This window comes from Zeus faber (genome assembly GCF_960531495.2).
Source record: "Zeus faber genome assembly, chromosome: 1".
NCBI classification, from domain to species: domain Eukaryota; kingdom Metazoa; phylum Chordata; class Actinopteri; order Zeiformes; family Zeidae; genus Zeus; species Zeus faber.
This window is the reverse complement of record NC_137193.1, coordinates 34,421,877-34,438,930: the sequence shown is the minus strand read 5'-3', so window position 1 is coordinate 34,438,930 and position 17,054 is coordinate 34,421,877. Positions and strand designations below refer to the sequence as shown.

At 43.5% G+C, this 17,054-nt stretch overlaps 1 protein-coding gene across 1 annotated transcript; it reads right to left on the bottom strand.

Annotated features, from left to right (window-relative positions):
• Window positions 1–4,689: 4,689 nt before the first annotated feature.
• On the bottom strand, window positions 4,690–16,610 carry kcng2 (potassium voltage-gated channel, subfamily G, member 2; the record flags this gene model as incomplete). The annotated part of the gene is made up of 2 exons (XM_080002678.1): window positions 4,690–5,523; window positions 15,777–16,610. 2 exons carry the CDS (start codon window positions 16,608–16,610, stop codon window positions 4,690–4,692), a joined length of 1,668 nt encoding a protein of 555 aa, XP_079858804.1.
• Window positions 16,611–17,054: the final 444 nt, after the last annotated feature.

The following is a 17,054-nucleotide window of genomic DNA, read 5'->3' as shown; positions in this document are numbered from 1 at the left end:
TTAATTTTCCTAAAGAATAAGACATTCTAAGTAAAAACCAAGCGGTGCAAACTTCTTCAGTTTCCAAACATGCCCACGCTTGGATCGGACCAACGGCAAATTCCGATAAGAGAAAGATAATTGATTGCAAAAAAATCTCAAACCCGAAGGTGCGTGAGTTATGTTAAGTGAGACCCAACAGCACATGTCCTTCACCTATCTGCAGTTAAGAGATATTTGTTTGGGATGGTGATATGCCAACAAGGTACATTTTGTAAAACAGTTTGACAAAAGACCAACTAGCCCTGACTCAGCCCGTGAGTCAGCCATCTTCCTGTAAAGCCTCTCACAATAGAAACCTCCCTCCCTCTTTTTTACCCCCCACCTCCCCCCAGCCTTAAAAATAGGAAACCGGGCAAGAGATGAATTTTTTCTATGCATATTTCTTTCTGTACTGTTAAATGTTTCAGATTTACCCTTGTACCGGTTGGAAGAAGAACAAGATGCAGGGAAAAAGGAAAGAGGGGAAAACCCATTTTCCCTTTTAATATGTCCCCTCCGATGACAAACATGACAAAGACAGATCTCAACAAGTCATTGCAAAGTTGTCGTCTGTGCCATTTTTCCCCAAAACAATGACAATGTCATTATAAAGTGATGGAGAAGACCAAATGAGATGACCTGGCACTCATATTTTACTCACCAGGATTTTTATTCAGGTTATTCTTAATGTGTTTTTTTTTTTTTTTTTTTTTTGGTTCTGTCAAGTTTGAAATCGCTAGTGATATTTTCATGTGAAAATTTGTGTATTCCTTCTTTCACTTTAGAGAATTTTTGTGTTACGTACCAAAAATGTCACCAATTGTAATACTGCCATTGTTGATGTTCCTTTTTTTTTTTATTTTATTTTTTTTATGTTTTCCTTTTATTTTCATGAAACTGCCAGTTATCCATCAACAACTCTGCTTAGTTGTTGTTTTTTTTGTTAGTTTTTTGTATGTTAGTATGGGAAAAGCTCTAGTGCGAAGCTGTTAAACCAATAAATGATGGTTCGGGGAGAAACTGGAGGTCACAGTTTTGTTTGTTTTGTTGGCGATGCTGCATGTCTGTTGTATTACATGCCCGCGGCCTTTGCATCCCCTCAGCACGGATGTCTGGCTGATTTCACCTGTCAAGAGCGTAGCCTGGAGTTCACGAGCCACACTCCTCCTTTGAGCTTTGGGTGCACGTGCTATCCAAAAGCGATAAGAGAAGCATACATTTCAGCGCTTTTTAATGTCAAGCACTGGACTGCTACTGCTGAGAGAACATTAATCAGATGACAGATGTAGCAGCCAGATACTTGCATACTATACAAAATGCAATCTTTGTGCAATTCAGAGCTTGAATAAGCCTTTTCTAGTTTTTTTGAGGCACCATTTGTTTTGTACGGCGATATGCTGTCTATATCAAGACATTTATGTCTGATTGAAGGAGTATATACATCTTGTGTTTTATCACAAGTAAAAGTAAAACAAAATATTAGTTGTTGTAAATGCTGCTGCATTCTTAACTATTTACTATCCATCCTGCTTCAAGTGAGTGGGGCTTGCCAGTTACCAACTGCGATGCCACTCATCACGTTACTGTCAACAAAGCACAGCTGACTGAACTGGCAACCCAACAGCTCAAAATGTTTGTCAGTTTGACAGGCAGCACCAAGCTGATAATTTGTGATCACTGGATGGATTGTTAAAAGTTATTTTATGCACTAACAATGTAGCTGCATTTAAAATTATTATTATTATTATTATTATTATTTATTATTGTATGTGCCCCAAAACAAGAATTATCCCTTTAACACATGGCCCAGTACACCACCCTTGCTGATGACAGCTTGGACCATCTCCATGGTCTCTACGAACTCCTCCTAAAACCAGAGCTTTGCTTCCGCAACCACTGCAGCTGCAGTCCTTCTGGCCTGCAAGTAGCTGTCTGCCAAACCCGTGTCCCCCTTGCATAGGATTCCTTTTTTAGCTTGACCGCCTCCCACACTGGCAGGGTCCAGCATCCCAGGTCTTCTCCAGCATCTGATCAAGCTCACCACCAGGACAATAGGCAGCTCTGCTGCTCTCTTCACATGAGTGTCCAGAACATATGGCCTCAGCCCAATAAAACGACTAAGAGTCGTTCATCGACCTTCGGCCCAATGTGCTCTGATACCAAGTATACTTATGAGCAGCCTTGTGTTTGAACATGGTGTTTGTTATGGACAGTGCATGACTAGCACAGGAGTCAGATAACAAAGAGCTGCTGTGGTTCAGATCTGGCAGCCCGTTACTCCCAATCACACAAAATTTCCAAGGATACTTTTCATAAAATGAGCTTTTTCTGGTTGGAGCTAACCTATTAGGTACAGTGTTCTTCATAGACTCACAGTGTCTTGAGCCCAGTTCATTCCTGGAAACAGAATCTATTTATTATTCATGACGGATGTGGTGGGCGAAGGAAGCCAGGGATCTAAATTAATTTGGCTAAATGCAGACGCAAAATTGACATGGACTAAGGCATCATGGTGTGTAATCATCCTATAAGTCATATGTCACACTAGGAACTTTCTATATTCTAGCAGAGGAGCTCATTCTGAGCATGTGGAATCATTGAGCAAAGAATACAGAAATCTGAGTGTGCTTTTTTAATATATTGAAATAACATCTTATAAAAGAAAATACTATATCATGTTAACTAAAAGCTTGTTCCCTTATATTCCCATGCCTTTTAAAGGGTTCATTTAGCCAATGGCAGTGATTCAAAGTTGGCTAATTTGTGTGTGTGTGTGTGTGTGTGTGTGTGTGTGTGTGTGTGTGTGTGTGTTTGTGCACACGCACAACACAATCATTCACATGAGACAAGATGGACAACATTTACAGGAAAAAGAATATTGAAACCCTTCGATTCACAGCACTTGAGAAGGTCGCACTTCTTTCCACTTCTGTGATCCCGCCGCTTATAAAGTTCAACTTCAACATTTTTTTGAGGAACACGGTTTAGAAATGCACATTTTCTTAGCATGCAAGAGAACAAAAGAAGATTGCTCTTCTGTAAAATGTATCTAGCTGTATTTTCCATTACCTAAAGAAAGCAAAGGAATGGGACTTAGTCCTTAAAGTCGTTTTTTGATTTTTGCATGTGTGTAGTAATGAGCTAATACCATTTACCCTGCACAATTTATAGTGCCAGACTTTGCCTGGAATCCGACCCAGTGACGGGCGATTGCAACCTTTGAAATCAGTGATATAGACATTGCTAGGCTCACTATTTTTCAACCCAGGCCATATCAAAATGTTGGTTCTCATCATTTACAGCTGCATAATTACCTTACCTTGCTGAACGCTTTACGCTATTGAGAAACTTACTCTGCTGCAGCTTCTCATCGTGTTTAAATGCAGTCGAATAAGGCAAACGTTTAAGCTTGAAAGAAAATCCATGTGGCAGGCCATAGGGGCGTGGTCAAGTCGCCGCTGCAGACAGGCGGTGCAGGCTCCCATCCCGGGGCTGCTCAGCTGCTGCGGATCGGGCGAATCAACGGAGGGACTCTGCTGATTCGTCCGATCCTAAAACCAGGCCAGTAATATATGGTTTGCTGTCCCGGCAGTGGGGATCGGCGTGCTTGTGGGAAATGGTGCGACTGGGCAAGACAATTCGGCTATCCAAGCCACCGGACACGTCACAGCGGGAGCGCCACGAAGTTCAGATCTAATGGACTATTTTGACCACGCCCCTTTGGCCCGCCACAAACCACAAAAAAGAAACCCTTAAATGTGTCTCGATTCCCCTTTTGGAGTCTGAAAGCTTGTATTATTAATAAGGCCTGGGTTAAAATCCTGTCCTCGAATTGCCAACGGGCTGATTTTACTATACTGGTTGCAAGAAGGTTAATCAGGGAAAACTCATAATGCCTTTAAATGTTACAAGAGCTAATCCATGCCTGTGGGCTCCGTGCTTTGTAAGACTCAAGTGCCCCATCTCTACTGTAGTTGCCAGAAGGTGAATATACTGCATTTAATTTACTTTGAGTCCTTTTGAGATAGTTTATCTTGAGAACTTGTGCTGTCACATTTGTTCAATAGAGAAATGTGTTTTAACTTAACCAGTTGTGGGACACTTAGATGGCAGACACCAATCAACAAAAATGATTTTTGTTGAGCCAATTCACTCACAGCTTACACATAAAAGTTGGTGGCTTTTTGCATAGCAAGGAATGTAAACTGTAGATGTTTTTTGGACACTGTATACCACAATAAACATAGCCTGCCCATTAATAAATCTAATATCTGAACATTAACAAATGCAGTTTTGCTACTAGCTTACTATTTTGCAGAGATATCATATCTGAATCGCTGCCAGTGAGAGACCTGGTCTGTTGTATGACCAGGTTTTATTAGTAGTATTTAATGGCAATTGCCTTCTTGTTTGACCTCCTGTATCATCTCAGCATCCTTTACAGTCATATTAGCTTAACAGAACCTCAGCAGCCGGCCTGTAAGATTTAGAAATCTCAGACACACTCTGGCGCACAGGCGCCAAATAGACGATCAAAGCCGAGACCCAAAACCCCCAGAAATGGCAAATCTCTGTTCACAATCCTCCAGCTTGTCAACTTTGACACGCTGTGCATGGCAGCCTCTGTGGCTTGCCGCTTTGATAAAAACAGAGAGAGAAAGGCGTCTTTCATGTCTGCATGGACCTTCCTATCTCCGCATCCCTCTGAGGTGCCATGGCCAATGACTTCCTCCGCTGTGCGGCGGAAACGGCGGCCTCCGCCACGTCGTGGTAGCTGTCTGTCTCCTGTGAGTCCTCGCTGTTCTGGGACTTGGTGCTGTCCTGTGAGTCGGGCTTCTGCCTCAGTGCCAGGCTTTGCTCCTCCTTCAGCTCCAGGTAGGACCGGGAAAAGGTGTGGAAGATGGAGGTGACGGGAAAGGCCATGAGCAGGATGCCGCTCAGTATGCTGCTGAGCGCCACCACTTGCCCGGGAATACTCCTGGGGACCATGTCACCGTAGCCCACCGTGGTCATCGAGATGACAGCCCACCAGTAGCTGCCAGGGATGCTGGTGAACTCCTGCTTGGCACCCATCTCGCTCTCAGCCAGGAACACCAGCGGGGAGAAGAGGGCCATGGCCACGCACAGGAAGAGCAGCAGCAGGCCGAACTCACGGGTGCAGCGCCGCACCGTCAGCCCAAGTGTCTGCAGGCCCAGGGAGTGACGGGCCAAGCGCATCACGTAGAAGATTCGCAGGGCGCGGAGCACACGCAACACCAGCCCCACCTTCTCCAGGTAGTTGTTCCCTGAACTGGCCGACTTCCCCCCGACCGACAGCAAGTCCACGATGAGGGTGACGTAGTACGGCAGGATGGCTATCACATCGATGACGTTGAGAGGCGTGCACAGGTAGGCCCACTTACTCTGGGTCTGGATGAAGCGCAGCAGGAACTCCAGGGAGAACCAGGCCACGCACACTGTCTCCAGCACGAAGATGTTATAGCACCTCTGGGAGCACTCGCCCTGAGGATTAAATTAAACACACAAAGAAACATACATTACTGTTTCCATATTTCTTATGTAATGCAGAGCCAGTAATGGTGTGTTTGATATAAGGACAACATGAAGGCTCAGCGCTGAATCAAGCAATTAAGAATCCATTTCAAAGCCTGCTGTTTTATCATGAGCTTCGACGCGGGACGAGGATGTTCACTTCTCACTTTGATCTCACAACCAAAAGGAAGTTCTGTTGTGTCACAGAGAGACACCAAAAGAGCGGAGTTAGCAGATTCAAACCGCAGATACTAGAGGCTGGAGCGTTCATAAAATTAATAAAAGAATGGGGCCACGAGGTGGAATGACTCCAGAGTTCATTACAAGAAATTAATTTCCTATGCCTGAGATGCATCGTAGCCCGAGACAAATCCCGATATATTATTGCTCTTTCAATTTCCCTTTGCGGCATCACGTTCAGTCATAATCCTTTTTTTTCCTGAATTGCCTAAATAAAATTGCATAAATATTCAAGTGTAATTACATGCGCCTTCTCGGTTGCTGAGTGAACGTCACAGCCCGGAATGAGAAAGGAAAATTAAACTAAACACGATTTTGGTTTGGTGGGTTAACTTGGTTGCTCCAAGGGCTTTCGCTCTCTCTCTCTCTCTCTCTCTCTCTCTCTCTCTCTCCCCTTCTCTATTGTTTCGCTCTATCCTGTCCCCAAGAGAACCCTGCATGGCTGAAGAACAACCGGAGATGACTCAGGAGGTAGCAAAAACAACACCTGTTCGTTTGAGCGTCCTCCATCCAACAGCTTCCCTCTGATCTAATCTCTGGTTAAAACGTGTGACCATTGCACCTCCAACACCAAGGTCATTGAGTGATTTATCCGTAGCAAATCTTCAGCTGTAGTCACAGTTACAGTCTTACTGTACTGAAAGAGAGTGCTGCTAAAAATAATAATAAAAATAATAAATAATACATAATAAATAAATAATTTCTCACTTTGACATTGTTGTGTGCAGTATTACGTTGGACAAGCCACCCGAGGCACGGGTGTGATGAAAGACATTTTCAGGTGAGAGAAAGTAGCTTGTCAGCGAAAAGTTTGCATCCGCAACTGTTTGAGTTTATCGCTACGAGCTCACTGTTTTTCCTATGGAAAAGGTTTGTTGCAGAGCGCTCAAATGGTGACCACATGGATACCTTCAATTAATTAATTTATGTTATAATTCAGGGGTCTTCAACCTTTTTCAGCCAAAGGACCCAGGTGGTGGATAGAGAAACTGAGCACGGACCCCCTACATCTTTTTTTTTACCCCTTTTTGTCTTTCATTTTAAACCTGGCCTATAATGACATATTTGTAAAGCCTCATTTACCAATTAAATATACTCAGTTATGATGCTTACTGTACTGTGTGTTTTTATTTTAGACGGAGTGCGACTGGTCTGCATGAAAAAAATACGGTGAAATACACCTTTTTCTTGTCTTCACAAAAGGTTTCACAAATCTGCAATAGGCTTTCAAATGCATTTTTAAGTTTTTATTCTAATCTAGTCAAGGTTTGACTACTATAAGTACAGTATTTTTACTTTTATCTATACCTGGTCTTAAATGGCCTGTGTGTAAAAATAACCTGGTGAAATCCATCTTTTCTCTCTTTTCACGAATAAAATAAAGTTTTCACAAATCTGAAATAGGGTTTTACATGTTGTTTAATATCAAGACATAATATACAGCTCACTGTGTTTACCTTTACCTTTCACAAAACCGCCATTTCCCCCACGTGTGTAGCATGTGAATGCCCCTCCCGATCCCTGACATACATACCTTCCACGGCCTGCATTTACAAACGTCCCTTCTCCTTTAGCTGAGTGAGCGCTGTCTTCAATATTTTTTATGTATTTACTCCCATTTATTTACCGCTCTCATTTTGTTCACCTGGCCGGTTTTTCCAACATAATAGGGCCGAGAAATAGCAGCTAGCAGTATGCTTGTGAAACCAAAAAAAATGTCTCCCAATTTTCCTTGAGTAATTATGACATTTCTACCTCGGGAGTCAACATTCAAAGGGCTCCCGAATGTGCCATAGATCTATCAACTCTCCCTTTTTTAATCTCAGCACGATGGTTCGGGACAAACAAACCTCAATGGCACCTAGCCTCATATGTCGATCCCAGTACCACTCTCCATCCTATCCCCTACCATGGCTGATCCCCAAGCATGGGACCACATAGGACACCACAGAACCACAGACATGATACTACTAATGCAAGAAAAATGTCACCAACTTGGATGGATGGATGAGGAGTGCTGTGCGCAAAACAAAAAAAGCCCCAGCAGGGAGGGGGACCTGGGGTCCGAGAACCTGAGGTGCAGATTGGCGACCACGTCAAGCCTTTTATGCACCGGACCTCTCAACCCAGGGCACACCATAAAGAAAAAAGCCCGGGGAACCCCAAGATCAAGGCCTGGCCCGCCGGCAAAAAAGACCTGGCATGCCATCTTGTATGGTGAAAGCATATACCTTCACCACCCAAGACCGAGTGTGAAAGCCCGTCTCAGGAAGTGCTTTCAAAATTAATGATAGGATCCTCATCTATAACCGCTGGGGTAAACTGATCCACTTTTGAAGTCAGTTTGGTCAATTAATTTCCTTTTTAATAACCTAAAAGTTAATAAGCTTTAAGCCGTGCAGACTATAAAGCAGAGCTGTTTTTTATTCACCGCAGCGCTTGGAGCCACTCTTTGAAGAGGTGCAGCAAAAGTTTTACTCCTTGTTTCTCAATAGTGTCAACCCAACATTGGCGTGCTGATCTACAGTAGGAGCCCCTGACCACAGAGACCTTGATGGTCACTCTCCTGATGAACTGAAGTTTCTCTACTCCTCTTTCTCTGTCTGTCGCTGTCTCTCGACTCCCACGCCCTCTTTCACCATTTCCCACTGTGTCGGACCGAGAGATGGCCCAGACTGTATTGAGGAGTGGAACAGTGGAACAACAGTATCTCGTAGGTTTGTAACATTTGGTAGGTTTGGAGCATATCGGGTTTGTGGGCCTCGCCTTTCTGAGAAAAATAGCTGAGTAATAACATTAACATCTAGAATTAATGCAATTACCTCTTCAGTAATGAAGAGGTTGGTGTGAGGGTTGGGAATGGCCCCGGACGTGGATTCTACTTTTTTGATGACAGTAGCAACACTTTTTTTTAAAGTAGGCTACATTTGTAGACCTCATCAGCAACTGATTATAGCCATGTAAAAGAAATACTCCAGTTTTTTGGGGAAATCGCATTTTATGGTCATCTTATCCAGTCTCATCACTGTGTCCATAATAAAAGTAAAAAAGAGATCACAGTTGCTTTGAATTCTGTAGCTTCAAAGCAACTATGATCTCTTTTTTATTCTTACATTATACAGTTTATTGTATTTACACTATATGACACATAACCTGTATTTAACAGAAATGGTCTACTGGCTTTTATTGGAGCACTTCATTAAATGTGAAATGCAGAGAAAGTGAGAGCCTTCAGATATGTTTCTGATGTTTAGTTTTATGGCCAAGGCCCAGTGTCTGTACAATGATAGTGTACAGTACAGCAGGTCAACTGGGTCACAAAATGTGTCCTCTGAATTTTCTTAAAAGTGAAACATTTCCTCTTAGTACAACATACTTACATAGGTTGGAGGACCCCATAATGCTTGTATCCCAAAACATCTGCTCTATAACACACTACTATAAGCCCCTTCTGACTACAGTAGATAACTCGGGATGTTTGAGGCACACCATTGCTAAGTCTTTGATGATTTCAGCCCCTGCTAATCCTCATTCATTTGCAAGGGATTCTCACCGTGATCACTTTTCTCCGTTTAATGTACTAAGTTGCAGTTCTAAGGTTCACATTTTACAAAACAGTTCTTTTCATTTTTTAAATCAAAGATGAAAAATAATGCTCAACCAAGGATGGCAGTTAATGCTATCTTTGGTTGATCCACAATGCCACAATGACAAAAACAGAACAGCACAAAATTGTACCGACAATTGACACAAAACATTACAAATGGGGGCCAAATCTTGCATAGAATGCTCCTTGGTCCTGAGAATAACATTTTAGCGCTTCAATTCCATTAACCCATTCTACGCCACATTTATGTTGGAAGCCAATTCAGTCAGGAGTCCTCAGAGCTCCACAGGGATTAGTAGTTCAAGAAAAGGCTGCATTAATAATGTCAATAACCTGTCAATAAGCCGATTCCGAAACACTAACCAAAGGGAAACTAAGCTTAGTTACGGAGGCTGTCAGAGTCAGCCTCAAAAAATCCTGAGTGAGAGCACCAATCATCACGGGACCTGATGGATTGAACAACAATTGGGAATTAGTAACAATGAGTGAAAACTGAGTTGTCGTGATAGTCCAATCCAGTTTTTATATGAAAAGATATGGACTGCAGGTCACACACACACAAACTGCATGTGTGTGTGTGTGTGTGTGTGTGTGTGCGTATGAGGGAGAGATAGAAAGACCTTTCTGGTGCCGAATCAATCCCAGACAGTTTCATTAGTGAAGCCAGACCGGCTAAGTGCACACTGCAGCCGGCTCCTACGTTTATGTCTCTAAACTGATTTAGAGGATTGGGTTTTGAATCAGTGCATCAGAAACTCTTTAAAGCAGCTTGGTGTTTGTGTGGCGGTGGTAAGCAAGACAGGAGTAGAACATCTGCGGAAAGCGGACTGGAGTGCCAGGGGTGGTTGGTCAAAAGGTCGGAGCACACCTTGCTGGCTGCACTAGAAGGCGGCAGATGACTTACCGGAGTGAATGTGAGCTTGACTCACCCTAAAGTGGAGAAAAAGAACGTTCATTACAGGCAACCATGGGGAACATTCTCTCCGGCAAAAGCAATGCTTGCTGTTTGGTTGTGTTGAGTTTGAGAAGTCAAAAAATTGTATCTCCGCTATGACACGGCTCAAAAACGTCACGGCGCAAATTTCCATTAAGTAGTTGAGTGGGCATAACTCTGAGCTGTAGGAGCTGGGACCTAAGAAATTGAACCAGTCGCGAATTTTACCTGATGTTGTTCCCTTCTCAGTCCAGTTTCAGTTAGTGGTGATATTCACAGAAACCATGGAAACAGCGATTATGCTATTGCTGTTTTTGATTTTAGATTTGACATGTTTTTGTAGTGTTAGTGACAATATTGCTTAAAATTGATCATGAACAACCATAAATAGATTTTTGTGGTTGTATTGATTTTGAATAAATTGATTTTGCCCTATTTAAACTAGGCAGCTTTTCTTCCTTACTGCACATTACGTTCCAAGTCTAATCCTAGTGAGTTGTACCTGACAGCTTCATAATGTGACACGTTTTCATAATGTGTTCGAAATGGGCCTAAGCTTACTGCATCTCGTGTATTTTCTCATGTAAGCACAGATGTTGGCTACTGCAAATTTGCATGTTGGCAGAACCACTCTTCCAGACTGTGCATCTTTTTTAAACTAGACTAAATGCCTTTCGGCTAAGTTTGTTAAAAGGCTCTCAGGGTTCAATTCTATCACATTCTCACCCAAGGTGGGTGTAAGGTAGCTATGTTCTGATTAACATGCCAGAAACTCGGTAATGAAACTGCACACTGAATTTCACGCTTGAGTTGCAAATTATGTGGGATGCTGCTGTCCTCTGACTGTGCTATCAGCATCGCTGAAACTCGACATGTTGTGGCTGCGAATTTGATGCTTTCAAAACAGTACATGTAGTACGTTTAGCAGGGGTGTCACGATTACGATTCAAAATCATAAATCAATCAAAATGAGCATTGGATTTCGACTTTGTAGAGGCTTACGATTGTACTCGTATTTTTGTGGGTAATGTTGTCCAAATGCAGCGTGCGCTGGGGGGTGTTGACTGCGGCTTGCCGGCTCCGAACCGAGTTTTATGAAATTTGGTTCAGAGTTGGGAGAGTTGCGCCCAGCTCTGCGGAGAGGTCCGTCGCGCAACATCCCACAACACACACTGCACCCGCCATCTGGCACTAGGGCTGTAGGAACAACATTTGAATAGGATTTGAATATTGCCAAAAAATTTACAATAAAGTTCAATATAAGTTCATCCAGTGTGTTGCGCGGTGAACGCTCATTAGCGAGAAATAATCTCGGTAACTGTGCAAAGTCCACGCCGGCTGAGACACACGAGCGCACCGACGCGCTTCCCTCTCCTCCAGCGTTTCACTGTGTGTACAAGGGAGAGTGCAGTGCGTCTTTGACCAGAATGTCCAGTAATTCCACAGATGTGGCGATGAAAGTGGAAAATAAACCCGACCATCATCAAGGGAAGGTTCCCAACCACCGGGCCGGATAACGGGGGCGGGATTTTTTCAGGAGAGATCTGCAATCTGCTCCGCAGCAGAGTAGCAGCAGGAAACTGAGTAAATTGAATCCATAATGAGTTTTTATTTGCTTTGTTTGGACAAAAAAATGGCTGTGATCGGAGCTTCAGCTAGTAATTTGCCTTTTACCACCAAGGATCCGCTCTGGTAAAAATAGCATGCGTTTTTCTGTGCTTATTTTGGTGGGTAACTCAAAAGTAGTGAAATAATAAATAAGTTATTCTTTATTATTCTAAAGTCTGGTTTTGCTAAAGATCTTAACGTTTTAGGTCTGTTGTTTAAATATTCTCATATTTTTGTTATTGTTTATAATTTTTAATATTCAAATCAAAATTACTTATTGAGAAACAAGTGTTTTACTTTACAAATCAAGACTCGATAGTCTAACAATGGCATAGCCGTCAGTGCTGAAAAAGAAAATGAAAATTGATCGAATCCTGACCCTAAAATCGAAAGTAAAATTAAATCGTATATTTGGAGAATCTTGACACCCCTAAAGTTTATAATATATGAAGATCTGGAAATGGTCACGAGATAAAAAGCAAACAAACAAACAGATGTTAATTTCATCCATCTTGTCAGGGCCGGCAAGATTTATCTGCTTTATCGTCTGCTAATGGATATCGGGTTTCCACATAATGGAGGCAGATGAGTAGGCGGCCTCAACTGAAAGAGCTGCGGTAATTATCACTGGCACCAAGTTGAACTGGGCTTCCTTGGAGTGTTTGGCTCCATGATTGCTATCCTCGAGAATGGCGCAAATGAAGTAAACACAGGAAATGAAGACCACTGGTAGAGCCCCCCAACCGTCCCCTTTCCATTTTGACACGGGCAGGCCTCTTCAGCAACAGAGACAGAGCGTGAGATCCACAGAGATAGACAAAGAGAGAGAGAGACATTGAGAGGAAAAGAGAAACAGAAAAAAGCCCATAGACGGACAGAGAAAACGAGAAAGACAGAGAGCCAGAGACAGACAGAGAGAGGTGACGCTGGGTTTGCTGCTCCCCGACACCGCGGTGCACACCACTGCTCTGGATCGAGGACTCCCACTGGGACAGTATCTCGCTCTGCCACCACTCCACTCACCCACTCCACACCAACTTGTATCCCAGTGTGTCTTATCTACTAATTGGTAATGAGATGAAACTCAGTATGAGCAGCTGCCCGATTGGCTTCCAACACACTTTCTGACTTCTCTATTATTGCAGTTCCCCAGGCGTCATTCCTCCCTACTCTTCCATTTATGTAGCTACAACATCTCCCCAGTTAACGGCGAGAGCTGTCGGAACATTTCCTATCTGTTATCGACGCAGAGTAGAGAACGGGCCCCGACACAGACACTCTTCGGAGACCTCTGAAGTGCCAGAGGCAGGATTGAGACATCTAACACCTTTAACTGCACCTTTTTCTTAACTTTACTTGTCACCGGCTGTGACAGCCTGTATAGTTTGTCGGATTTGGAGGCCAAAGTTTCCGTATCACCTGGCAACATTGCGTTGCAAATGACAAATATGTTACGCAGGGTCTTCTCAGCTATTTTAAGGCACCACAGTGATGTTTTTTGAGAGTCGATCCATGACGAGTCACCCACTGAAAGAGTTGTTCCATTTGATTAATTTGGTGTAACGCACGTAGACCGAGGGAGGAATTCCGCTGAACGATGACCGAGAGTAAGAAGAGTCGGTTCGGTGAATGTGAATGGAATTCTCCGAGGAATTCTTTGGTGGAATGCAAAGTGTAAATAAGTCACATTCAATATGAATTATGTCAAATATCTTGAACTTTTTTTATCTTGACATTAGTCCTCAGTAAATATTTTCAGTTTGAGTCAAAGTTTGATTAATTCATCCCCTCTTTTGCCAGAGTGACTCCAGAGTCATGAATTATAAAAAAAAAAATTCCGCTACCAACAAATCATTTGAGAATCTTGCATCGTGAAGTTCCACTGTCAAAATCCAGCACTCTATGCAGAATTCTAAAGTATTGTCATTATAATTACAAGAAAATGTACTGTTTAAAAATAACAATAACGTTTTTCTTACGGGGGGGGTGGATTTATCCACAGCAATAATGATGTACCCCAGGGCCTTCTATCTACCAAAAGGGCGGGACACTATCTTGTTTTTTAATCGTCCCATCAAAATATGATTGGTCAATCAAGTTGCAACTCCAAGCTCTGTCTATTACAACCTAGAATGACAAGGGCCTTCAAACTGGATTGTGATGGCCCACCCGCAGTAGACTGAGGAGAGTTTTCTGCCCAGAGACAGCCAAAGAAAATCTTTGTTTGGTTAGTTTTTTTTTCTCTTTTCAATTCACTTCCCATATACATAGCATAACAACTATAAAAAAGTTTGGACATTATATTATATAAGACTTTACTTTAAATATAATTTCAATACTTTCTTTCATGAAATTTCAGGGCCTTCTCTGAATACCTAGAAGCCTCAGAGGGTCTAACACTGCAAATGATGAGTAGAGCAACCACAACATGCACTGAAAAATTTATTCTAATCCATCTATAATATCAGTTCCCATAATTTATTACTGTTCATAGCACAACCTCACCGAACAAATTAATTTTGAGAAATTTACCGCTTTGCTGCAGCTTGTCACTGTGCTTAAATGTAGTCCATTGTGCCAAATGCTTTAGCCCCCAAAAAAACAAGTTAAATCATCGTGAGCATGTTTTAAATACATACAATGGCACACATTTTGAAAAGTGGCTACTGAGATTTCAAATACACTAAAACACATGACAATAATGCAGGTTTCCTGTCACAAAAAGGGGATTTAACATCTTTTAAGGCTCAAACATTTTCCCCATTGGACTGAATTTAAACAGAGTGACAAGCTGCAGCAGAGTGGAACATGTCTCAGCAGTAAAGCATTGAGCGAGGTGGTGCTATGAGCAGTTGATGATGGGAACCAACATTTTTAATGAGGCCTGGGCTGAAGAGCAGTCTGATCAATATTTCCAAGACCAATGTGAACCTCTTGGCAAATGAAGGACAGCTCTGTTTACTGTAAGATTTCCAAAAAAAATGTACACAGCTCAATACATAGAAATGCCAGACCAGTACATCAAATGTGTGATTCAAAAGGCTCTTGGAGTCTAACTCATGTTCAAAATCAATTATTTTGTACAGAGCATCAAAGAAAAAAAATGGCACTCTTTAATGTACATTTTTAGCACCCATGTCGCAAGCCGGTTAGATCAGCAATTTAAAGGTTTGGAAAAATCACTATGCTAAAGAAAGGGATTAGCTTTCTTGGCCATGGTTTGTATAATCACCTTGTTATATAAAAACTCTGAGCTTATTTTGTATTCATTTTTGGAAGCAGGTCGAGTACAATGAATGGCATTGGGAGAATTCCATCCGTGAGGTTTTGCAAATTCAGAGCTCAAGTGCAAATTTGAAGACTGTACACCCACTAAAAGATGAATCTATTATCTTCCTCATGCTCTGGTAATGTACGCTGTCAACGGCCTTACAAAGCCATAAAAGATTGCATGCTGAAGTAGCAGTGAGGGGAGATGTTAAATAATATGGTGTTTGAGCAAAATGGAGGCCTAGTTTTCCCTGGGCTATGTCTTCTGTCTCTGTCACCATGATTTATGAAAAAAGGTCCCAGGAAGTGTGCACTGTGCCGGAAGCTGCTCTGACTTGATCTGAGCGGATGAAGTAAAAGAGTAGTGTAGCCAAATAATGTGATGGAAATTCAAAGACTTGCTCCTCCTTATGTTGGGAGTTCATAGAGAATTAAGATAGCCCATTTTGTGCATTTTATATATTTACCAAGAGTTTTGTGATTCATGAGCTGAATGCTCACTTTCAAGGTCTTATAACCACAGTCAAGTAAAGTAAGTAAAAAAAAAAGGCAGAATCGACCCACCCGCTCCTCCTCCTCTCGGAGGTCCGGCATGGTGCTGATGCACAGCGTCACGGCAGTGATGGCCACGAACAACACCGACAGGCAGGCGAAGATCTTCCCCGGGAGGCCCGAGTGGGGGTTCTCCACCATGTCCCTCAAGCGCCGCATGCAGCCCCCCGCATGGCCCTCTCCTCCACCGTTACCCTCCTCCTGGATCCCGGCCGTGATCTTGGGGGCCGGCTGGGACGCCTCGCAAGGCTGCGGTGCACCGAGCCCGGCCTCCTCCTCCTCCTCCTCCTCCTCTTCCTCTTCCTCCTCCAGCCTACGCCGCTGCTTGCACTCCTCTTGGCGGAGACGCAGCTTCCGGAGGCAGCACCAGTCCAGGCTGGCCTCCTCCACGCCCCAGTAGAGCAGCTCCTCCTGGAAGGACAGCGCACACATTTCCCTCAGCAGCCGCAGCTTCCCCGCTGCCAGGAAGGTGACGATGGTGCGGAAGGCCGACGGGCTGCGGTCGAAGAAGTACTCGTTGCGGCTGCCGTCGTAGTCGTCGCACACGCCCATGATCTCCTCCTCACTGCAGCAGCGGCGCAGCTTGCCCAGCCGCGTCAGGGGAAACTCATCCAGCGTAGACCAGGGGATGTGGTATTTTATGCCGCCCACATTGATGATGGCGGACGCTGCCGTCACGTCGCCCTCACGCTGATGCTGGGGCTGGTGGCGCAGCAGGAGCTGGGCCCGCTTATAATAGACGCCCTTCTTGGACGTGACCTCCTGCGGGTTGTCCACCGGTTTGAAGTGGAAAGTGGTGAACTGGCGTTCAGTGCTCCCCGCCAGAAAGGCCACCTCCTGGTACATCCTTGTCGCTGGGTTGAGGGACCCTGCGGCCCCGTGTGCTGCGATTTAGGGGGAAGGGATTCACGGAATAATGTGGAGGCCACCGGGACCCTGTCTTCCATCCAACACCACAGCAGGCCTCTGTAGGAGGGGACAAGAGGGGGTTAATGATAAAATTACTCTCTGATAATGTACCTATTTTTATTTTTTTTTCCCTTTACTGCTTGATTAGGGAAAAAAAAGTCTGAACTACAGTTTGTAAGCAAGAAAGGAGAGCAGTCAAGACACTTTTCAGAGGCAACTGTCAAAATAAGTGCTCTTATTTTGCGACTAAATCTTACGGCGAAGCAAACTTCAACCTGAACCGTAGCGGAAAAAGGAATTAATGATGTTGTTTTTCCATTTCACGCATCGCCGGAATGGCATCTGCAGAATTTAAACCACCACCTGACAATGTTCGCATAT